General features: G+C 39.9%; 3 protein-coding genes across 6 annotated transcripts in view; 1 reads left to right on the top strand and 2 right to left on the bottom strand.

The window, feature by feature from the left end:
• The window catches only part of hmcn1 (hemicentin 1), a 135,862-nt gene extending 122,467 nt beyond the window's left edge, over positions 1–13,395 (top strand). Inside the window, exons 94-107 of one of the 2 annotated variants that reach the window (XM_079887364.1) lie at positions 6,336–6,482; positions 6,671–6,808; positions 6,897–7,018; positions 7,135–7,372; positions 7,750–7,812; positions 7,935–8,054; positions 8,265–8,399; positions 8,552–8,665; positions 8,761–8,886; positions 9,110–9,238; positions 10,747–11,109; positions 11,448–11,567; positions 11,711–11,837; positions 11,929–13,395. In XM_079887364.1, coding sequence (XP_079743490.1) covers positions 6,336–6,482; positions 6,671–6,808; positions 6,897–7,018; positions 7,135–7,372; positions 7,750–7,812; positions 7,935–8,054; positions 8,265–8,399; positions 8,552–8,665; positions 8,761–8,886; positions 9,110–9,238; positions 10,747–11,109; positions 11,448–11,567; positions 11,711–11,837; positions 11,929–12,295 — 2,309 coding nt within the window. In that variant the 3' untranslated portion in view covers positions 12,296–13,395. The remainder of the gene's footprint in view (positions 1–6,335; positions 6,483–6,670; positions 6,809–6,896; positions 7,019–7,134; positions 7,373–7,749; positions 7,813–7,934; positions 8,055–8,264; positions 8,400–8,551; positions 8,666–8,760; positions 8,887–9,109; positions 9,239–10,746; positions 11,110–11,447; positions 11,568–11,710; positions 11,838–11,928) is intronic. The other variant, XM_079887365.1, reaches the window with a different exon arrangement.
• An 805-nt stretch (positions 13,396–14,200) lies between these two features.
• arpc5b (actin related protein 2/3 complex, subunit 5B) lies at positions 14,201–17,044 on the bottom strand. The gene is made up of 4 exons (XM_079887363.1): positions 16,736–17,044; positions 15,810–15,882; positions 15,345–15,521; positions 14,201–15,248 (listed from the first exon to the last, which is right to left on the bottom strand). The coding sequence occupies exons 1-4, from the start codon at positions 16,873–16,875 to the stop codon at positions 15,186–15,188; spliced, it is 453 nt and encodes a 150-aa protein (XP_079743489.1). The 5' UTR covers positions 16,876–17,044; the 3' UTR covers positions 14,201–15,185.
• A 1,748-nt stretch (positions 17,045–18,792) lies between these two features.
• pla2g4ab (phospholipase A2, group IVAb (cytosolic, calcium-dependent)) overlaps positions 18,793–24,545 on the bottom strand; it is a 33,443-nt gene continuing 27,690 nt past the window's right edge. For 2 of the 3 annotated variants that reach the window (XM_079888787.1, XM_079888786.1), the window contains 7 exons: positions 23,467–23,556; positions 22,915–22,980; positions 22,617–22,811; positions 21,652–21,836; positions 21,257–21,446; positions 20,639–20,796; positions 18,799–20,494 (listed from right to left, as the gene is read on the bottom strand). In XM_079888787.1, the coding sequence (XP_079744913.1) occupies positions 20,357–20,494; positions 20,639–20,796; positions 21,257–21,446; positions 21,652–21,836; positions 22,617–22,811; positions 22,915–22,980; positions 23,467–23,556 (1,022 nt within the window). In that variant the 3' untranslated portion in view covers positions 18,799–20,356. Of the gene's footprint in view, positions 20,495–20,638; positions 20,797–21,256; positions 21,447–21,651; positions 21,837–22,616; positions 22,812–22,914; positions 22,981–23,466; positions 23,557–24,545 lie in introns of all 3 variants that reach the window. The other variant, XM_079888785.1, reaches the window with a different exon arrangement.

Below are 24,545 nucleotides of genomic sequence, written 5' to 3'. Positions count from 1 at the left end.
ATTCAAACAATTCACAAATCCTTTCTGTTGTTATGAAAAGATTATTTTCTTGAACCTTTATGTAGTGAGAAAAGTGTTCTCAATTGATATTGTAACATTTAAATTTCATGTGGTGTATTCTGCATATCAATCTTATCTGGAGAGTTTATAACTGTGGATCTACCATATCACTCAGTTTTCAGATGTTTTATGAGTGACCTTAACATATGCTTTGAAATAACCATTGATTTGTCGGATTAATATGCATACAAAACACCAAGGTTGTATGATTTGTTATTAATTAATCAAAGGTCATTTGGTGGGAGTGTAGCTGACGCTAAGTCCAGTGTGAACTCGTTTCCATGACTACACCGGAAGTTGTTCATGCGCAACCCCTTATGACGATAAAGTTGTTTGGTAATGCAATTACAATGTGTTTTGTTTACTGTAATCCTGAGTAATAGTGTGATTTAAAACTGTTTGTTACGTTGCTCTTGTTAAATTTATGAAGAAGAGAAAAGTTGGTTATTGCTAGTCACATGTTTAACCCCGGAAGAATGGAGAGTAGCGCGAGAGAGGAGAGAGAGTGGCGGGTGAGAACAGCGAACTTTTAAGCTCCCGCCTATTATTCTACAGCTGGTCTTTCAGGCGAACACGGTAATAATTATTGAGCTATCTTAATAACTTATTAAATACTGTTAAATTTTGTTTACAAAAATGTGAGACATTGTTGTATTGTTCTGCATAGGAAATAAGAGTATATGAATGTTGCTCTGGGTGCTTTGTGCTTGAAACTGTTTTGTTTATCTTCTAGTTTTCACGGTGTTTCATGATACTTCAGAGAAGAATAAATGTGAATGTGAACATCAGTAAGAAGCGTGGACTCATTTATGACCAGTGTAGCTACACCCGGGTCGAAACCTCGGTGAATCAGGAAGTAGCACACCTACTTCGCACCGAAATAGCGAATTTACTGAGAAAAGGGGCTGTGGAAACAGTCCCCTCGGCAGAGAGCGAGTCAGGGTTTTACAGCCGTTACTTCTTAGTACCAAAGAAGGATGGTGGGCTCCACCCTATACTAGATCTCAGACACTTGAACAAAGCGCTGATGAAGCGCTCGTTCAAAATGATTACAACCAGACAAATTCTCGCTCGAATTCGACCCGGGGACTGGTTTATATCAGTGGATCTGAAGGATGCTTATTTTCAGATCCAAATAGCAGCCCGTCACAGGCCCTTCTTGAGGTTCGCCTACGAGGGTCAGGCTTATCTGTACACCGTTCTTCCCTTCGGCCTGTCTTCGGCACCTCGTACATTTACGAAGTGCATGGACATGGCCCTCGCGCCCCTCAGACGAAGGGGCGTGAGAGTCCTGAACTATCTGGACGACTGGCTAATTATAGCACAGTCAAAAGAAGAATTGGTGTTACACAGAACAATACTGCTGACCCATCTCGAGCAGTTGGGTCTCAGAGTCAACTGGACCAAAAGCATTCTACTCCCCAGCCAGAAAATTTCCTTTCTGGGGATAGAACTGGACTTCAGCTGTAGGGGGGCGCGCCTGACACAGGAACGCGCGGCAGTGATACAGCGCCTGGCAGCGACATTCACTGTGGGGAAATATCTCCCCCTCAGAGTGTTCCAGAGGATGATGGGTCTCATGGCCTCGTCGGTACTGCAGCTGGGTTTGATGAATATGCGCCCTTTTCAACTATGGTTGAGACGGCGAGTACTAGCGCGAGCATGGACCTCAGGTCTGCTCCGTCTCACGGTGAATCAGACATGCGTTTCCGCCCTGAGACCGTGGATGAGACCCGGCTGTTACCAGTCAGGCGTGAACCTGGGCATCGCTTCACGAATCAAAGTGGTCTCAACAGACGCGTCCAACACGGGTTGGGGCGCCCTATACGAAGGGAGACCTTCTATGGGCCTGTGGTCAGACGCAGAGAAGCGTCTCCACATAAACTGTCTAGAAATGAAAGCGGTCGAGAATGCCCTTCAGTTCTTCCTCCCTGCACTGAGGAACCACCACGTTCTAGTCAGAACAGACAACACGTCAGTGGTTTCCTACATAAATCGCCAGGGCGGCCTCAAATCCCCGAGCCTGTTTGCAATAGCAAAGCGCCTCCTCATATGGAGCCAGCACAATCTGCGCTCACTGAGAGCGGCGCACGTGCCGGGGCGTCCTGAATGTGGGCCCAGATATGCTATCCAGGGCAAAGCTCTCCCCAGGAGAGTGGTCCCTGCACCCCCTCACGGTGCGAAATATCTGGGACGTTTTCGGCAGAGCAGAGGTAGACCTGTTCGCGTCGCAAGCCAACTCTCACTGCCCAATGTTCTTCTCGAAAGAGATGGACGCGCTGGCCCAAAACTGGCCCAGACGCCCTCTGTATGCTTTTCCCCCGGTCGCTCTGTTACCACAGGTAATCAAACGACTCAGGGAGAGCAAATGCTCGATACTTCTCATAGCTCCACTATGGGAGAATCAAGTATGGTTCCCAGAACTGATGGAACTAGGGAGCGCGGCTCCATGGCCGATTCCGCTGAGGAAAGACCTGTTGTCTCAGGCCCAGGGAGCAATTTGGCACCCATACCCCGAGCTGTGGGCTCTGCATGTGTGGGCGATCAACTACCACCACTGCGCCTCCCAGAGGGAGTGCTGAACACGATCACAGAGGCGAGAGCTCCGTCTACTAGACGGCTTTACAACTCTAAATGGTCAGTGTTCGCTGAGTGGTGCTCAGCTCATGATTTAAACGCGCTAAAAGGTGAGATAATGGTGGTTCTTTCTTTCCTGCAAGAGCTGTTGGACAGCGGGAGAACCCCTTCCACGCTCAAAGTGTACGTGGCGGCCATAGCAGCGTTCACAAACCCCGCAAACGGCCAGTCGCTAAGAAAGAACGACCTCATAATTCGTTTCCTCAGGGGTGCTAGGAGGATGAATCCTCCTCGGCCACCCTCGGTTCCGGCTTGGGACCTTTCCACGGTCCTCGAGGCCATGAAAGGCGAACCGTTTGAACCACTACACACGGTAGAGTTAAAATACCTATCGTTTAAAACCGCTTTTCTGCTGGCGCTAGCCTCAGTAAAACGGGTGGGCGACCTGCACGCGCTTTCAGTAAGCGCTACATGCTTGGAATTTGGGCCTAATGACTCTAAGGTCATCCTCAAACCAAGACACGGTTATGTCCCTAAAGTGCTTACGACTCCCTTCAGAGCGCAAGTTATCTCCCTCTCGGCCCTCCCTATGTCTGATAGTGAGGCAGGGGTTAACCTTCTCTGCCCGGTAAGGGCATTAAGGATTTATGTAGAGCGCTCTGCCGCTTTCAGGCAATCGGAGCAGCTTTTCGTTTCGTTCGGTGGCCGCATTAAAGGGCTAGCCATCTCAAAACAGACCCTGTCCAGATGGATAGTGGACGCTATCGCGTCAGCTTATGCATCCAAGGGTCTAAACTGCCCTTTGGGGGTGAGGGCCCACTCGACTAGAGGCATGGCCTCATCGTGGGCATGGTCAAGTGGGGTTTCTATCCATGACATTTGTATGGCAGCAGGCTGGGCCTCGCTGTCTACATTTGTAAGGTTTTATAACCTGGAAGTACCCGCATTACAGGCCAGACTGCTCTCAGTCTGATAATGCTATATTAACGTTGTCTACCCAACTCGGCTTGACTAGACTGTTAATATACTGCAAGTCCTGTGGCCCACGCAGTTTAAGGTGGTCATACTGCCTTAACTGTATAGATATACGCTAATGCACCTATCTCATAACACCGAGTCGTCCCGCCCTGTTATGCCGTTGTGATTGCTTCACTTTACATGAGCCCCGGGCACTGCCCTTGGGACATAAGTGTTTGAAATTCAGCACGCACGGCGTTTTACATAGGGTTCCCGTAGCGTAAGCTAAACTTACGCAACACGAGAGTACTCTCGTAAGAGAACGACACTCGGTTACTAGCGTAACCTCGGTTCTCTCTAGAGAGGGAACGAGTGTTGCGTAGCCTGCCTTGCTTGTGCTGCACTTTGGTTTCGCTTCTAGTCAACTGAAATCACTTGTGCAACCTGTGCAGGGGGGTTTTATAGCTGAAGCCACACCCTGTTTTGGCGGGCTATGACGACAGCGCGGGAAGGCTTCCCATTGGCGCTGGAGTCATGCCAAGATGCACTGATAGGTTGCAGCAGTTGCCGCAGAGCAGCCAATAGGCGCGCGAGCTGTCTCGCCTATGTCTGCCTGCTGCAGCAAATGCGTTTTACATTCTAAAAATTAAAGGATAATTTTTTTGCTTCAGTATTCTCGAGAAAAGGAGTTTTCCCGTAGCGTAAGCTAAACTTACGCAACACTCGTTCCCTCTCTAGAGAGAACCGAGGTTACGCTAGTAACCGAGTGTCGTTTTTACGTAGCTTATGCCGCGTTCCAGGCAACCTGTAACCCGTGTTTTTCCAACTCGTAACTGGGAGTACATCGATCTAGTACGAGTTCACGGGTGGGAAGTCACGGGTTTGACTGCAGTTCCAGTGCATTTTCACGAGTATAAGGTTGGAAAAACACGGGTTACAGGTTGCCTGGAACGCGGCATTATATTAGCTACACATTGAAACATTGAATACCAGTTACTTCAAAAAGTAATGCATTACAATATTGAGTTACTCCTTAAAAAAGTAACTAATTGTGTTACTTGGTTACCTTTTATGGAAAGTAATGCATTACGTTACTTTTTCTCTCCTGGACTGGCCTTGCTTGTTTGGTTTATTATAACAAAACAACAAAAGTGCTTTTTTTGGCAAATGTAAAGGCCCTTTCACATCTAATGTGAAATTACATAGAAGAAGAATGTTCAACACTCTTACTTTAGCAATAAAACAAAAAATAAAACACAAATGTGCTGTTAATGTAAAGTAATTTTTGCTTATTAGAATGGTTGAACTGGGTCATCAAAGGTCAGCAGCAAAGACATCGAGACAGTGAGATTAATTATATAAACCTATGTAAAATAACACAAATATACTTTGTGTAAAATTCTGAGTTTGCATTTCCCTGTTTTTATGCGTTTTGAGGAATATTGAATCTGTTTTTGTGCTAGTGAGATGAGTAAATGCCTGCTCTCATTTAGTCTAGAGCTACAATAACCATCATGTTAACACAGCGCACTCAACCCCTCTGCACTTACTCACAATTTCTCTCAACATGGGGACAGGAGAGGTGTCAGTCAATAAATGGGAAAACAACTTAAAGGACAAGTTCGGTATTTTACACTTAAAGCCCTATTTTCAGATTGTTTCTGATGAAATAGAATGGTTTAGAATGAAATTTGGACACATGCTGCTGATCCGAGAATTTTAGGTTTTTGTGTTATCACCCCCCCCACACACACACACACACACACCTTCACAATGGCTCAATAGGTGCATATATGAACTATCTTTCCTAAAACGCATTCAACTTTCATTTACAAAGACGTAAAACTCACCGAGTGGTCTGTGATGTTCACTGATATGCTCACACAAAAATCGCTGCAAAAGATGCCTTCCAACAGTTATCATTCGTTGTAAAACTGTGGATCTATTTTTCCAAACGTCTCACACCCGTACATTCTTCCGTTGAGAGCTTAAATAATAGACACTCCAGCCCAGTTGGTGACTCCGTTTCCGGCGGCGGAGTAATAACATACCTAACAGCACATCCATTACGAGTCAATGGAGTTGCACATAAACTACGATAAAACCTGTTGGAAGGCATCTTTTGCAGCGATTTTTGTGTGAGCATATCAGTGAACACCACAGACCACTCGGTGAGTTTCAAGTCTTTGTAAACGAAAGCTGAATGCGTTTTAGGAAGGATAGTTCATAGATGCACCTATTGAGCCATTGTGAAGGTGGGGGGGTGATAACACAAAAACCTAAAATTCTCGGATCAGCAGCATCTGTCCAAATTTCATTCTTAACCATTCTATTTCATCAGAAACAATCTGAAAATAGGGCTTTAAGTGTAAAATACCGAACTTGTCCTTTAACTTGATTTACTTATTTGAAAAATTAACTTGGATATTTTGTCGTAAATTTAAAAGTAATGCATTACTTTTCTCATTACTTGAAAAAAGTAATCTGATTACGTAACTCACTTAATGCGTTACCCCCAACACTGAGGAAAACAGGTGTTTGACAGCTATAGATCACTACAGTGACTATAGAGGCACAAAACCCTGTTTTGAAAGAAATCTTTATAGAGGCCTAGAAAAGAATGAGAGAACTTGACAAAACACTTTCCCCAACCACTGGTTAATTTCTGACCTTGATTTTAAGTTAACTAAACAAGATATGATTGTACTCATTGTCTGAACTTTTCCACTTTTCTCTCTAAGGTGGCCCTCAGAAAGCGAGAGGAAGTATCATCGGGAACATTAATGATGTGGAGTTTGGCACTGCCATCCTCAACGCCACCATCTCTAGCAGTCCCACTGGAGGGAGAGTTATACAGGCCACCATCACTAATATACCCAGGAGCCTGGGTCAGTCTCTGCTGCTTAGTTTTTGTTACGAGCAGCAATGCATCATATTTAATATTCCAAATGTAATGTATGTAAAGTATTTTTCAGTATATGAATATCAGAGAATCTTTATGGGTTGTAGTTTAAGATTATGAATTAAAAACTGTAATTTAAGTTGGTGCTTGTATATGTTCTGCTAAATCATCCAGGGTCTGCTATGAGGAAGTTGATCTCCATCCTGAACCCCATTTACTGGACCACAGCACAGGAGCTGGGGGAAGCTGTCAATGGTTACACCCTCACAGATGGCATCTTCAGACGTGAAACTCAGGTGGAGTTTGCCACGGGTAAGAGGAATCAATTTGATGTGTAGTAATCCTTGTAAACTGCATTTTTCCTCAAATGTTTCTTTTTTTAAATTTGTGTTGACTGTAGGAGAGATTCTCCGAATTACCCATGTGGCACGAGGGCTCGACTCAGATGGAGCGCTTCTGCTGGACATCGTAGTAAACGGACACATCCTGCAACTGCCCTCCAATGCAGACATCAGTCTCAAGGTTGATTCTCCATCACTGAATTCACAAACTGTTTTACCTTTTTATACTTTGAAAATAGAATGCTTAACAATGTAAACTTTATCACTCACATTGAAATATATATTTTTAACTTCCAGGACTACACTGAAGACTACATCCAGACTGGTCCTGGTCAGTTGTATGCTCTGTCTACACGTATGTTCAGTATAGACAGGGTCAGCGTGCCTTACTCGTGGAATCATACCATCACATATGGACCCTCCAGAGGAAAGATGCCCTATCTGGTGCAGACACTCCACGCCTCGGCTATCAGCGCTCTGTACCGTCCACTAGAAGAGATGCTTGAGTTTGCCATCCATGCCACTATTGCTAAAGGTACGATACACAAATACATTAGGAAATCATTTCATTCAGTATCTGTGATATATCAGTCATCATTCTGATTGATTAGATTTGATTTGATTTGATTTGAAGAAGATATCATATATCATCTATTTGTTTCCAAATCAAGCTTTTTCAATGCTGGACTTAAGAAATACTAAACCTTTTTCCATTTTTATTCTCTATATTACGATGTTTTAATGCCTGGTTACATTTTTTTTATTTAATGTAATGCAAAATGAATAGTCCAGTGCATCCCTACACATCATTGGATTCTAGCCTATCATTATGTTTTAGTTTTGTTTTATTTAATAGTTTATATGAGTTTTTAAAGCGATCCTTCTTTAATTACAATATATTTTTGTCCTCAGGAGAGCGCAGTAATCAGTGTCCCAGCGGTTTTCAACTGGACCCCGCTGGACCATATTGTGCAGGTACAGTCAGACAGTATTGCTTTTACTGTATAATACAGATAATAGTCTCCATTTGTGAATATACAAGGAGTTCCTTCATTGATGAGATTCTGTGCTTGCTTGTCCTTTTTTTGCTGATGAAGATGAGAATGAGTGTGTGGATGGAAACCCCTGCTCACATGCCTGCCACAATTCTATAGGCACTTACTACTGTTCCTGTCCCCGAGGACTCACCATCTCAGCTGATGGCAGAACATGCCAGGGTACGGAAGTTATTTTAAACTGTAATAATATTTCACAACATTAGTGTTTTTATTGTATTTTTGATCAAACAAAATGCAGCCTTGGTGAGCATAAGAGACTTCATTTATAAGACACTTCTTTAAAAAACAATAATCCTACCAACCCCACATTTTTGAACGGTAGTGTATGATTTGTTATTGAACAGTTGCTTTAATTTCTGTTTACCGTAGATATTGATGAGTGTTCACAGGGTGGGCACATGTGCCATGATGGACAAGACTGTGAGAACACCATTGGCTCATATCGCTGTGTGATGCGCTGTGGCCGGGGCTTTAGGAGGACAGCAGATGGGCTGAGTTGCTTAGGTGCACAATTATCCCTAGTTTTATTACGTTTATTTATGTATATTGTTTATATGTGTACTTTTGTATGGCATAGTGCATCTTATATTAATTCTCTCTATTCATTTATCTTCATGCTAACATGCATTTCAATTGCTTTTATCTTGCTTCTACAGATGTGAATGAGTGTCAGGAATCCAACCCTTGTCATCAGCACTGTCTAAACACCATTGGCAGCTTCCGCTGTGCTTGTGAGCCGGGGTACCAACTCAGGAATCGTCGCTGTATTGGTACATCAAAAACCTGTCTCATGGTTTATAGCTTAGTCTTGCTGGGTTTGTAAAATTATGCAACTGAAACTAATGAGCTGATTCTTTCTCTTCAGACATAAATGAATGCAAACAGAGAGTGTGTCGCTCAGATCAACAGTGTAAAAACACACGTGGTGGATACACTTGCATTGACCTCTGCCCTACTGGCATGACCAAAGGAGGCAATAGCACATGCATAGGTTTGTGAAGATCTTGTTGCTTATGTTTTGGGCTGAGGGCCCAAACATGTTACAAAAAAATAATATATATATGTGTGTGTGTGAGTAAAACTTTAAATTAATAAAACAAGTTTTGTTTATATTTAGAATAAATATAAATTATTTGTGTTATTATTTATATATTTTTTAATTACATAATTAGATTATGATCAAATCAAATAATACATTTTTATTCTGCTTGTAGATATTGATGAGTGCCATGATGGCACACATCAGTGCAGGTATAATCAGATCTGCGAAAACACCAGAGGTAGCTACCACTGCACTTGCCTGAGGGGGTACCGCTCTCAGGGTGTGGGCCGCCCCTGCCTTGGTATGTAGTGTCCCCCACACCTAAATCTAATCCTCTCCCAACAACCCAACATCCCGGGCTGCTCTCCTGCCAAACGCCAACCTGCATCCCTCCCTTCATCTTTACCTACCTCATTCTTTTGCTACAGTTCATTTCTGTGTACCAACCCTCACCTAAACAGCATTCAGAACCTGTGATGTCACTTCCTTCCACACAGCTTGCTTATATTGCCACAGTGCTTTAAAACTAACCAACCTATAACCATAAGAAACAAAGAAGGCACAGTCACTGATACCAAATCAAGGATCCAAGTCTGTCTGAGTTGCTACAGATGTAATTGTGAGTGGTACTGTATTATACTGGTAAGGTTCACACTCACAGCAAGGCCAGCACGACTATAATGACTCTGTCATTCCTCTATCTGTGTCTATCATCTTTGAACTTACCCTTCAACTTCCTGCTTGGGATTCTCCCCAGAAGTGCTATGCTTTGCTGTGGCAAATTTTTCATGTCCTTTAGTGAAAGTTTTGGCATTCAAAGTTTTTCTTCAGTTCTGAATTCAGAAAATGAATCACTGAGTTAACTGAATATAATGTATTAAAGTCCCCCTGTAGTCAATAATTGTATCCCTTAAAAGTCATCTTTGATCACCAAAATTACATATTTAACAAACAAAAAAAATCATGTGAAAAAAATCTATTTATGCCTTAAAATAGCTTGAATGTAACTCTACACCCTTGCTTCCTTTATATGCTAATGAACCCGCCTCCACTCACTCATACATGCTCGTCTACAAGTTGATGTATCAGAATGGTAATGTGTTTTATGTAGGCCTTCTAAAAATCAGCATCCTTACAAATGCTTTGAACAACTTAGAACGTCATTGGAGAAAGGCATATAGTTTGACATAACATCGTAATATACATCATATACATAATTCACCCACTATAGGCCTATTGCTAAATGTACTCAATTTTTCATAGCAATAGAAAAATATACTGGAATAAGCTGGCTTCTCTTGAGACTCCCCAGCTTCGCAGCATAATAATGACGATATGCTAAATCCCACACGTTGACGTGATTGGTTACAAGGTAGTTTTTGACGTCAGAAACACCAGCGATTTCAAACCGCGTTTTTGAGAGTTTTTTTCACTTAAATTTTCGGGAGAAAATACTCAGCAGTGGTGTTGACTTTTCAATATGCTTTAAGACAAGCCATGTGCAAATTTATAACACCACACAGACATATAAACAACATTAAAAACTTGATTTTCACCACAGGAGGTTTTAATATAAATAAGAGGAATCACTAAATACACAATATTTTACAACAAAAACACAATATTTCTGCATGAGAAACATGCTTTTGAGGGATATCTACTCATGTCCAGTATTCTCATCCCTTTCTTTTTATTTTCTTCTTTTGATCTGCCTATTTTCATTTTCATTTTTTAAAAAAAAATATATTTTTTTTTTTACCTTTTTTCCCCAATTTCTCTATCTCTGTGTTGGCCTTGTTGTGAGAGCAGACATAAACGAGTGCGAGCTGGTACCAGTGCCCTGTGCCTATCAGTGCGTGAACAGCCCTGGCAGCTACAAGTGCCTGTGCCCACCGGGGCTCCACCTGCTGGGTGATGGCAAGTCCTGTGCCGGACTCGAGCGCTTGCCCAACTATGAAAGTTTCTCATATGGGTACAGAACATCACAGTCCTCCTCTGATCGGAGCTCCTACCAGCAGCGCTACCATAGCCTGACTTCCCAGAGTTACCACTCATATGTCCCCATCGGGGGGCGTCACGTGGCCAACAGACCGAACAATGCCCCTTCACGCAGTCGTAGGGATACTAATACCTGCCCCCCTGGTTTTAAGGCAAAAAATGGCCAGTGTTTAGGTAACTACAAGAGTTGATCTGTAGTGGAGTTTGGGTTTCATGTCAAATGCTACATGTATGTATATGTGTGATATGACACGTTATACTATATTCTTGATCTTTAAACGGTTAGAGTATTGTAAACTGCTACTATTACAGTAACTGATAAGTGAATGTATTAAAAAGTATGCAGTGTGTGTGTTTTTATGATATTTTGTGAAAACTGGTATATGTGCAAAAAAAGTTTAGGAAGATGTTCAATGTCCTATTAGTCATATTAATAGTAAGACATGGAGACACTTGCATTGCATGATTTCCAGAAAATTGCCCATTAATAATTACCCATCTTGTGTTTGTAGATATTAATGAATGTGAACAGAGGGATACATGTCAACATGAGTGTATGAACACACCAGGCAGCCATAGGTGTTTGTGTCCCAACGGCTATCGCCTTATGAGCAATGGCAAAACCTGCCAAGGTAAGAATATGAAGATGTACAATAAAAAACATATAACACATGTGCTAACTTCTCTAGAGAGCAATCTAACAAAATCTAAAGAAATCTAAATATACTAAATAGAAGAGTTTCGTATTGCTCATTTTTGGTATGTATATGGACAGACATAGATGAATGCCTGGAGCAGAACATTCAGTGTGGGGCAAACAGGATGTGTTTCAACATGAGAGGGAGTTACCAATGCATCGACACACCTTGCCCTCCCAACTATCAGAGGGATCCAACCACAGGGTGGGACTGCCACTCTTTTCTTTGCAATTGTCGGTTTTTACTTACAGTAGTTGATCATTCTAAATAAAGTGTGTTCTGCTTCTCCTTTCAGGTTCTGCCTGAAGAATTGTCCGCCCAATGATCTGGAGTGCGCCCTGAGCCCGTATGCACTGGAGTACAAACTGCTGTCCCTGCCCTTCGGCATCGCCGCCAATCAGGACCTGATCCGGCTGGTTGCCTACACACAGGATGGAGTCGTCCACCCCCGCACTTCCTTCTTAGTGGTCGATGAGGACACAACTCTGCCCTTCGCCCTCCGGGACGAAAACCTCAAAGGTGTTCTGTTCACCACCCGTCCTCTGCGCGAACCTCACACATACCGCATGAAGGTACGAGCCCTGTCTTACAGCGCCGATGGACGAATAGAGTACCAGACCACCTTCATTGTCTACATCGCTGTCTCAGCCTATCCGTACTGAGCACTTTACTACATCCCACAGCCTACGAAGAGAGAGAATGATCAGAGGTTGCTCAAAAAAAACAAAAAAACATCCCACATTAAGGGTTTCTTAATGGGATAAGAAAAGGGAAGAAAATTACGTTTTGAAGCACCCCTGTGAAAATAAACCAGGACGGAGACAGAAGAGAGGATTTTTGGAGAGAAACAAGAGATTGCAAGTGTGTATGCCAGTGGAATAATTTGAGATTTACATTTACATTTACATTTATGCATTTGGCAGACGCTTTTATCCAAAGCGACTTACATTGCATTATCCTATACATTTATACATAGGTATGTGCAATCCCCTGGGATCGAACCCACAACCTTGCGTTGTTAACGCAATGCTCTTACCACTGAGCTACAGGAAAGCCTATTATATATTGAGATATTGATCATTAAATCAAGTGACGAGTTCGTGAGACCAAAGTATGTGTAAGAAAAGGCCAAAAAACAGCTCATGGCACAGAGGTTCTTGTAATTTTAGTGGCGTTTCAACAACAACAAAATCAGCCATATCAGTAATATACTGACAGATACAAATTTACAACCCAGTCCAAATGGATAAAATCTTTTAAAGCGCAACCTCTGAGAATGGTGCCGTTATTATACAAGCATGACTGAGAACTGTACATCTTTGTATGTGAGAGTGTGTTTGTGTGAGTGCAGATCCGCCACTTGAAGAGATTCTCACAGGTCATGTTGACGTGTAAGGCCTTGTAGGCTGGAAGAGCGCTTTTGCTGAGTCCTGCAGACAGATGACATTGCTCTCTGGAGTTCATTGGAGAGACTTGAAACCAGTTTTAAGACCGCAGGCGGGTTAACGGTTCAGCCACTCCGCTGGCTGCAAGAATCCTTCATCAGAATGTACAGCAAGACTATGGGTGGTGTTATAGAACACATTTGCATATATGTCTACCTATTAAATTATTGGGAATTGCTTGAATATATGAAAGAAACTCAATTCCCTCCATTGCTTTCTATGAAATGAGATGGGGAAGATTTTATCGGTTTAAATTTGTGTTTGTTAAGATGATGATGAGGTTTGAGTTTGAGCCACATCTGCAGTAAAAATGAAAAGGAAGTCCACCTCAGGTAAGCACTACCTTTACTCAAGAAGTGAGTATTGTCAACCAGTAATTATGCACATAATAGCAATGTCTCATTATCATTACAAGTTTATACACATTTGGAGTTATTTTTTTGTAACTTTGTCAGTAATCAAGGTGTATTCTATTGTCATGATATGTATATAAGTATTTGTTTTTTTTATTTGTAATACTATGTTGTATTCCCTTTTTTAAAAAAGCAATAAAATATACAATCTATTTTTTTATGCATTCATTCTAGAGCTTCAAAGGTTCAAAACTTCTCACTCGATTATTCCTATCCTTGGACTTTTATTTCAAATAAATGCCATTCTTTTGAACTTTCTATTCATCAAAGAATTCTGGAAAATGGTTTCCATAAAAAAATAATAAAGCAGTACTGTTTATAATGATAAATGTTTCTTGAGCATCAGATCAACATATCAGAATGATTTCTGAAGATCATGTGGCTGCTGAAAATTCAGCTTTACATCACAGGAATTACATTTTTAAATATATTCAAATAAAAGTTTATAATATTTCACAGTATTTCTGTATTTTTAATAAATAAATGCAGCCTTGGTACAAACAAAATATAACTATTACTACCCAAACTTTTGAATTGAAGTGTACATTGGAAAGAATATTCTGGGTTAAATGCTATTTCACTGACGATATCAATTATCAGGGAAAATAATCTTACACAGTTTGTAAAAACATTCATGCTGTCAATAGAGCTTTCACCATAATATTCCAACATATATAAATTAGAAATATACAAGTCAGTTCATCAGATGTATATTTAACAATTTATTATTCAATCACAAAAGCACAAACATAAAAAAGGAATATTTTGTAAGGCAGTCATTATACCGGTTTGGTTTATTGAGTGTCTGCACTGTCGTTGTGTATTACAGCATTGTAGAGGCAGGTCCCTGATCAGACGGTATGTCTCAGATCAGACTGGATCAGTAATGATCTGCTTTGAGGCAGTATTCAACACAGTTGGCTTAAAACACAAATCCAGATATACAATGGATACAGACATATGCATTCTGACACATACAATAACAATGGTCCATGTCAATAAGTGCTTTGGAACGCTGAAACAGATACATTAAGACAAGACATGTATAACAGCATTAGTGAAAGTCACGGATTAGTGAGATGACTACATATGCTAAGAAAATAAAGCAGCTGTTTCAGATGATGCACAAGATCAGCAGTGTAACTTTGTCTTATACGAGTATGAAAGTTCAATTCTATGGGATAATGTCTGCCGATTTAGAACAAACGAGAAGGGATCAGTGACGGGAAGGTTTAATGCACCAGAGAGTATTATTCATAATCCCACAAAGTCAATGTGGACAGACGTAGTGCCATTAAGACACACCGCCCAATCTGTGACTTATTTTAGTCTGCATGTGTGTGAATGGCTTGAAATGAACATGGTGTAAATTAATAATAAACGTAAGATTTTATAAAACTCTAACAAGTTCCTTGTATTCAGAATTGCTGATTACAATACCGAAGAGCATAGACAAGTATTCCTGAGAGAAGCTACGGCAAGTCTAACATACTACTGATGGCACGGTAATGCGTTTTTTTGACTATGTGAGTGAAGAGTGATATAACAGAAGAGGGTGAAAACGCATTGAAATTTGATGAGAGGTCCTCTTCAGTACCCTGTGGAAAGTCATCGCTTTGTTCTGAGTGTCTCGGCAGGTTGTTGTTGTTGTTGTTGTTGTTGTTTTCTGTGCGCTGTGCTAATCGTCTTGCGGTTTACACAGTTTTCCTGGCTGTTAGGACCCTCACGATAGAGCCCACACCACCTGCAGAGAGAGCCTGAGGAGAATTGAGAATTGAGCTACTGACCTCTTTTAAGAGCACAACACACCCGCTTTGCTATTAAAACATTACTGCGTTTACTATTAACCCTACCTTTTCATGCCACTGCAGCAGGACAGCGCTGCTGTTCTCGGACGGCCGCTCAAAGCCCTTGTAGATGTATTTCATGAGCAGGTCCACTCCATTCTTATCCAGAGACTGAACTCCCTTCTCTATGTCAGTACTCTTGAAAGAGCTGAGGACCTTCAGCACCAGACCTTCAGCACGATCCTACAAAAGGTCAGAAAAATTCGGGTTCCTATCACTTCACAAGTATGATGCATTAATAGAGAAGTTAGCTGCATGTTCACATTTATGGCAATAAGCAAAATGTCAAGTCAAGTCACCTTATTTTATATAGCTTTTAACAATATAGATTGTTTCAAATCAGATTTACAGTGATGATAGGAAATTAAAGTAACAGAGATTGTTTTGGCTTTACAGCAGCTCTAGAACAAACACAAATAATGCAACATTTTCTATACAATTTTAAATTCTTTAAAATGTGCCATGGCTCACCTTGACGTTCTGATTCTTTGTGTTGATTGGTGGATTTTTTAACACTGCCTGCAGAGCACCCATGAGGTTCCCTCTGCAGAGTGGAGTTAAGAAGAACACCATATACTGTATGTGTATAATAACACAATTTCAACATCTATGCATGCTGTGGACAGGCTGCACTTGAGGTATCACAAGGCAACCATAGGGACTAAAAAAAAACCATTAGAAACAGGAAATAAGCCCTGGGTACTCCAAAATGGACATATAAGGACATGAATTCAACTTCCTTGTACTAAAATAATGCACGTTTCAAATTACAGAAACGTTTTTAGAAACCCCACACAGCTTGGAAAATATTATGTTGTAGTTATAACAATGTCTGGAATGTCAAGACATGTCTGGACATTTCAGAGATCTGAATTTGAACTACTGCCCGTTCATGATGCAGCACGATAGGACATTTGTGACGACCCTCACTTTGTAAACTGTAAAAGACGGACACTGTATAGACCACGCTATCATTGTTGCATCCACTGAATGGGTGTTCGTCTAGTAAATAAAGGTAAATGAGTAGAATAAGGCACACAACCCAGTTCTGTGTGAGTCGAGTCTGTGATGTACAGAAATCTCCAGGCCAGCTGGTCTATCAGGCAACTCATGAATTATGAACAATCAGTGCATGTCATGACATGATAACGTGCTGAATGAAAACAAAATACTTAAATCGCTTTGCTTCTACTGCTAATAAGCAATTTGCGGTATTACTTTCAATGATTTATTTATGCACACTTTATGGAGCAAAATATTTAATTAGCCGCATTACGTCCATTAGTCATAATTACCCACTCAAGCATAAGCACACGGAGATTATTTTATGAGCTGGAGGCTCTGAAAATGCAAGACTTTATGAGATCATGCACATGTTGGTGAATAAAAAAGGATATTGTCTGATGAGAGAATCCACCTCTGCCTCATCTGGACCCAGCTGGTTTTCTCCCCCCTCTTCCTCGTCTACAAACTTGTTCTCGTCGTATTCATCCACATCCACTTTCCGGAAACGATCGGACACTGTATTCTTTGACATGATGAAGGCAACTTATTCCCCGTCTGATGTTAAGCTAAACGCTTTTGCACGGACACAATGTAACAGTCCTCTATGCTAAACGAGCCTGGCGGTTCCTGCAGCCTACCGTCTGTAGCTGTAGTCAGTGATGGATTCCATCACTTCCGCATAGCGCGCCCTCTATCGGGGTACAGCGGAGGTTCCTAAATAGTCCAGTGAAGTTCCTAAAAAAGAAAGAAAAAGAAAAAGAAAAAAACACTAGGGGACCTCAGCAAATTTCGAATGGGTACTGGGTCTGCAAGACGACTTGAAATAATTTTCTGCTCCTTGCCTCCAACTTATAATTTCAATTTCTGCTCCTGCCTAATTAAAATAATAATATTAAAATGTTATGTTAAAATATGATTTAAATTAAATTAATTAATGCTGTCTATTCAATAGCAACAGTTATGGAGAGACTATTTTAAAAATGCAGAGGTGCCATGGTGGTCAGGTGACGGTAGATGGCGCCAGAACACTTCCGCTGTCTTTAAATGTTTTCACACTTCAACATGTTATTAATTCATTCTAAACGGCGGGTAAACGTATTCATTCAATCTAATCCTATTGTTTCACACTGTTGCTCGGTAAGTAATTAATCCTACAGGTTTCGAGATTTCACACTGTAAACGTAAACCCTGGGGCCTGGGTTAACCTTCTAAAGCCCAATTTATACTTCAGAAGTAAATGAAAACCAACGCGTTGCCTACAGCGTAGAGGCTCTGGCGTAGGTCCGACGCAGAAGTATAAATAAGCCTTCATTTGCATATATCTGTTAGCTCAATTATATTAAATGAATGAATATGCTTTCGAATGGTAGGCCTAAGTGACCTGTTTTGATAACTGCAGGTCGTTTGTGAAAATATTGTTCAAAGTAGCTCAATTCACTTTGGTTGGTTGTATTAAGTTTTATGAAGCATAAATAAAAAAATAATTCTCTCTTCATCACTCCAGTTAACACAACATTGAAAATGTTTTACTGCTTGCCTCAGATGAATAGCCTAAACAGAGCGAAAGTTTCTGAAACCATAGGCAGCGCTTGGATATTTATTGAGGTAAGCATTGAGGCAGTTTATGTTACATTCTGGCATCACAATTCATTCTGATAAGAGTGAAACTCTATTTGACACAAGGTATAAAAAAAAAGAAAAAAAAGTGCGCGCCCATTTCTACAAGTGTGAAACGATGCATAACCCTGGCCATTATCAGATACACTGTTTGACAGCCTTCAGTTGGTTAAAAAAACTAAGCTTTTTGAAGATTCACTCATCCGTATTCTATGACTTTTTATCTTTAAAACGAGTTGAAAGACATTAGGAGTTCAATATACTGCTAATAACCGTGTAGGCAGCGGATGTTTAAAATGAGAGGTTCATACTTTGCTTTACAGTTCGCCTCCAGTCACATACATAAAGGCATTCCTTATGACGTTGCTCATTAAGCATCATCAGGTCCAAATAAACAACCTTCATTTTATCCACACGTTTATGTCTGTAAAGGGTATAAAAGTTGGATTACAGTTAAAATAACATTGCTTGTTATATTCTACTTAAAGTTAAAGTAACATTTTTAGTTGTACTTACAAAAGGCATTTATATGATACATATTTTGTGTATTTGTACATAACATTACATATTATGGTACATGTTTTGAAACTATCAGTATGATTTTTATGTGATCATGAATGATGAGATCAGCGGTGAGAACATATGAGCATCTGCTAAAGTATTCAGATGTTTTTCTGATATATAAGAGGGTAAAAGACCGTTCAGCTGAAAACAGATCCTCTTATAATGAAGGTCAGAATGTCCCTAGCTTTTACAAAGGACCCAAAACATCAGTTTCAACTAATATGATATGGCATTGAAATGCATTATAAGGACAATAACTCATCATTCACACATTTAAGGTCAGATTTTTTATTTACTCACCATCAGATGTTTTATTAAGTGTAAACAATGCATACAAATTCTTTGTAGTTAATCATACAACTCTTTTTTAACATAAGTATTAATGGTTATATGAATAAATAGTGAATTAATACTTAATCAGTGTGAGTCTACACGTACAAACTACCAATAACCTGGTCAATAAATCTAATAAGCTAATACACATGAGCATCCATTAGGGTATAATGTTAACAAATGTTAAAACATGCTCTATAGTAAGACATCAGAGCAACACTTTACATTCAGTCATCTAAAACAGCCAGTCCTCATTCACTGATGTAGCAGGTATAGTGGAGCAAATATTATAAGTCAAGTCATCTTCATTTATATAGCGCTTTTAACAATGTAGATTGTTTCAAAGCAGCTTTACAGAGATAAACGTATAATTTAAGGTAACAGAGATTGTTTTGGCTTTATAGCGGTTCTTTAATAAAGTTATTTTCCAGCTAAAGTTAGTTTTTATAAAGTCAGTGTTTTTTGTGCTACCTGCATGACCTACTGGGACTGACCGCATGGTTGTACGGTGTAAAAATAATTTAGAACATCATCCTGATATTGATTTGTCGGTTTAAGGATTAACTAACAGCTCCTCTACTTTCCCTTTCATTCATTTACTAACAGACAATAGTGGTTACGGGTAAAAGGAAATGACTCAGCTAGAAATAAAAACTATCTCGGCATTTAAATGGAAACTTCAACAGACTCGAGCAAGATTGTGGGATGGTGGGATTTCCATGGTTTCATGTTTTGTTTTGTACCTCAGGATCTTCCTTTCTTTTTTTTGAGGCACTCCCTTAGGTCATAAAAGATAAATCAGGACTCATATGTTGTTTTAGCAGTTGCCATTAAACCATACACAAACACGCCAAATGCCCAAAGGTGCTTTCAGTCACATTCTTGGGATTGATTCACTTATTATAATCAGAAGACAATTTTGCAATAAAGGGATAGTTCAACCAAAAATGAGAAATCTGTCATCATTTACTTATGTCTTTCCAAACATGTATGACATTCTTATTTGTCTATCAATGAAAGTTAAATGCTGTTTGGACCCCAACTGTCTTTAAAATGTATTTTATATTCTGCAGAAGATAATAAATATGCAGGTTTAGAACATCATGACATGAGGGTGAGTGAATTATGATGGAAGTTTCTTTTGGGGGGAAATACCGGTTTAAGTCTTCAAGAATTAAATCTCAAACTAAGAATCATGAAAGAAATAGTTGATTGTTTACATTTACACTGGCACTTCACACCACACTTTCTGGAAGTGCTACATCCGCACAACTTAATGACAACAATTACTTTGTAAATGCTGTTTTCATGGTGTCAGTCACAAGTTCTCCCTCCTCCTTTAAAAGGCTACATGAAAACATGTTCTGGGGACCAAACCAGACCTTCTAGTTTCACAGTCTGTTGAGTTATTTTTCAGTAAAAAAAAAAAAAGTTTCCATGATGAGATGTGTGACATCTGTAAACTTCCTGTGGCGAGAATGCCATGATACACCGCCTCCTTATTGGCATGCTTGTCCTTTTGACTCCCTCTTCAGGAGTTTTTTGTTTTGTATTTCACTGAGAGAAAGAGAGACACAGCAGCGAGATGGAATCTCCTTCCTATACAAGATACTGTCCTTTATGCCTTCTTTGATGACCTAGATAAAGAATGAAAGATTATTTAAAACGTGACTTGCATGAATAAGCCTAAACATGAGGCAAAAGAAACATTGAAGTTCAGAACCTGATTCAAACAAGCCTGCACAAGAATATAAATAAGCATGAATCTGAGCTGGACTGACCTCTATGTTGTTAAGCGTGTTAAATTCCATAAGATCATGCAGCTGAGTGAAAGCTTGATTGGAATACTGGAAGTTGAATGTGGAGTAGGGCGTCTCTGGGTCATCGAAGATGTCAAAGTCTGCAAAATCTCTCTCTTTGTCTGTTTCACGTGGAACACCTTCAAAATAAACCACACTTTTGTTTAAAACATCTTGATCTTTTTTTCTTTTTCTTTTTTTAACTAGTTTGAGTGATCTGAAATGACTGATCTTTCGATGACCAAGTCCCCAGTCTGTTGATCATCATGATTTTCCATGTTAAAAAAAAACATAATCTTTGTCTTCTAAAGCATATAAACAGATTGAATACATAAATATAGAAACACACCCACTTCATGCATTATATAAAATGGAATGTAAATCAGCCCGCTCATTAAAACGTCAAACACAGACCTTCCAACACAAACAAATGTGCGAATCACAGGACGGTGTAAACAGATAAAGACGCAACTGGAAAGATCTCAGGTTTTTTTTAGAAAGGAGATCCCTGGACTTGATTGTAAATCTGCAAAGCTGACATTTCATAAAAAAAAATTTTTTTATGTAAACAGACGCTTGCACAAACAAATTAACACACACCTGGGGCTTTAAATGTCCTGAATTCGATATTGACCAGGACGAAATGGATGACAGTTGGGCAGTTCCTTTCTCCTTTTTTGGGCTTAAACACATAACACTCCTTCAGTCCCTCCCGGTCAAACACCTTTGGGTCGATCTTGGGAAACGGAAGTTTGTTCATTCGTGCCCATTTCTCAGCTAGCTGAAGTTCCTACAAAGGACCAATCATTTACAAAACCTACATGTCATACATGATGTTGATGATTTTACATGATATGCATGTTAATCAATGGATAATTAATCAATAAAATAAATCACATTTATAATATTTACTGTGACATGTTTTCTTTTCCTGCTTTGTTTTTATAATTTATCACTCTAAATAAAAGTGTTGAACTGACAGCCCTAGTACTAACCTTAAATGGAGGACTTGAGTCACTCGGTCGGGCAGAAAAGTCAAAGGAGATGATGAGGTCAACACCTCTCTGAGGCCTTAGAATCAGAGGATAAGGGAGGTTAAAGGTCAAGCCACTGTCCACCACGTGGATCTTCTTGCTCTTTACGTCTAATGGCTCGTAGATACAGTCAAACTCACATGGGTCTGAAAGTGTCCAAAATCAGAAAAGAACAATAAGGCAACACTTGAGGTTAAAGGGTTAGTTCACCAAAAAATTTTAATTCTGTCATTATTTACTCACCGTCATGTCGTTCTAAACAACTTTTGTTCATCTTCGGAACACAAAATGACGATCTTTTTGATGAAATCTGAGAGCTTTCTGTCCCTCCATTGACAGTCTATGCAACTACCACTTTCAAAGCCCAGAAAGGTAGTAAAGACATCATAAAATAATCCATAATATGACTCCAGTGGTTTAACCTTAATTTTATGAAGCGACACAAATGCTTTGTTTGCACAAATATTTTTTTTTACCACTTTATTTACAAAACATTAATCTCCAACTACAGTACACAAGAACACCATGACGCATGCGTGTTCTGTTGACGCAAGAGCAGACGTTGTTACGTGAGCGCAAGTTGGAGATTTACATTTTATAAATAAAGTGGTAGATTATGTTGTTGTTTTTTGTGCAAACAAAGCACTCGCATCGCTTTATGAAATTTAAGTTAAACCACTGGAGTCACATGGATTGCTCACCTTTCTAGGTCTTGAAAGTGGTAGTTGCGTAGGCTGTCAATGGAGGAACAGAAAGCTCTCAAATTTCAAAAAAAATATCTTCATTTGTGATCCGAAGATGAACAAAAGTCTTATGTGTTTGGAACGGCATGAAGGCGAGTAATTAATGACAGAATTTTCCTTTTTGGTTGAACTAACCCTTTAATTCAGTAAACTTAAATGACCATAACAAATATGAACTCTGACCTGTGACGGCATCAGTCTCATCCTCTGTGGGACTGACGGCCTCAATGAAAGACGAAAATGGCACGTCATTGTTTAGGTTTAAGCCCAGCATGAAGTTGTGTACTTTTCCTGCTCTGCCTTCTCGTGTATTAAAAAGAACCGAGTCACTGAAGAGAGAGCTAACCATGCGCTGCATCCAGCTGGCCTGATACTCCTCTGTACGTGTAAGACAAAAAACAAAATCCAGTATATGTAGGGATTTATACTGATATTCTAACTAAGATACTTAGTGTGTAATGTATATGGTCTAAAATCTCACCTTTATTTGAGTCTTCATCATTATCTAGACTGTCCTCTCCCACAATGTGTTCCGGTTTGATCTGTTCTGTAGAATAAAAGTAAAAACAACCGTCAAAGCCACAGTGCAAACCATCTCCAACTGATGTCTGACTGAGATCATCACAATCTTTCAGGTCATCTAAGAATACAGAGTGTGTGTGTGCCAGGATGTTTGCATGTGCACAACTGTAATCATACTTTGGTGTAGCTGCCTGATAACCATCACAGTTTTATGAATCTCATCCTACCATCAGACATGCAAACACTAAAGGCACCATCATTCTGCAACATTTTCTTCCTCTATCACTATTTTGACACAGCATGAATATTATTAATACATATAGATATATCATATAACACACAAGGGACAAAGAATATGTAAAACTTGTGAAAGACATTCAAATTCTACATAAATCTATGGAAATTTCTGTGGAATGCAGATGAAAAAAGATGATTATGCACATGTAGCTAAAAAGAGTAGAAGAGCAATGTGAAACTGGTCTTGGATATTTAATACAGCTGGAGATCGTACCTAGTTCTTCCTCCATGGTGCTGCCTTTCGTCGCATCATTCAGTCCCAGAATTCTGTTGAACAGGATGGAGAAGGCACTGCCCCACACACCTGTGCAACACGTACAAACACACTGTATCCCATCTACAAGTGGACGATGCTAAATACAGGTGTAAATGGGGTCTAAAACGTTTTTAGCTTGTCCACTTTTGACCACTTCCAGAGGTAGTCAAAAACACATTCGACCGGATTGCTTTCATGGTGTAAACGCTCATGTGGTCAAATGTGTTCAAACAGCCACAAAAGACCGCCTAATCTCTGCCTAATGACCTCATGCGTAAACCTTATGGGAAGCGCTGTGTCCATATGGGATTTTTACACTTTGTTGGCTGAAGACCCAAATTTGGTTTGGTTTGAAGCACCATTCCTGATTTCTAACACAAACTCACAGCATACATAGACCCTCCCATCGAAGAAATCAGGACAGAAGTGGTTGAAAGTGGACAAAAGAGACAGATTAAAACACCAGGTGTAAACGGGAATGTGTCTCCCTCGTCTACTTGTGATCCGATCGACCAAAGCGCATCTTAAAACCAGGTGTTTAAACAGGGCTTTAATGCTGTATGTTTGATCATGTTTTACCCCAAAATCAAAAGTGAAAAATAATTTAGAAATTCAGTACAACCAATGATTACATTTTTTTCCCCTAATGGTCCTAAAAAGAGGCTTCATATTCTTCTTATCATAATTTCTTATTAATGAAGGGATTAATAAGTTATATATGAAATATAATCGAGACATTTATTAATTTGTTTAATCTTTGTCTTAATTTTGCAAGGATGCAAAATTGTAAAATGTGAGAAACCGAAAAAATACCGTTGGATAGACGATGTGAAGCCTGAAACAGTAGATTACAAATACTTTAGCTGATCTTCACGTCACTGTTTTAAAAATAAAGAGTAAATATGCAGTGAAACTCTTGTGATACACCCTTCGAAGAATGTTTCTTTACGGTTCTTTAATTTTGAGTTTGCGCCACTGAATTACAACACTAACTCGTCTCGCATTACAATACAGTAAGGATGGGATTATTGCAAATG

The sequence above is a fragment of the Squalius cephalus genome (genome assembly GCF_949319135.1).
Source record: "Squalius cephalus genome assembly, chromosome: 12".
Taxonomy (NCBI): Eukaryota; Metazoa; Chordata; class Actinopteri; order Cypriniformes; family Leuciscidae; genus Squalius; species Squalius cephalus.
This window is presented reverse-complemented; position numbering and strand designations above follow the sequence as displayed.

Excerpts from the sequence above, each read along its gene's own strand:
- arpc5b (XM_079887363.1), bottom strand. The coding sequence starts at position 16,875 with ATGTCAAAGAATACAGTGTCCGATCGTTTCCGGAAAGTGGATGTGGAT. Across the intron at positions 15,522-15,809 it reads CAAAGAATCAGAACGTCAAG|GATCGTGCTGAAGGTCTGGT; the intron begins GTGAGCCATGGC and ends GACCTTTTGTAG. Across the intron at positions 15,249-15,344 it reads TGCTGCAGTGGCATGAAAAG|GCTCTCTCTGCAGGTGGTGT; the intron begins GTAGGGTTAATA and ends AATTCTCCTCAG.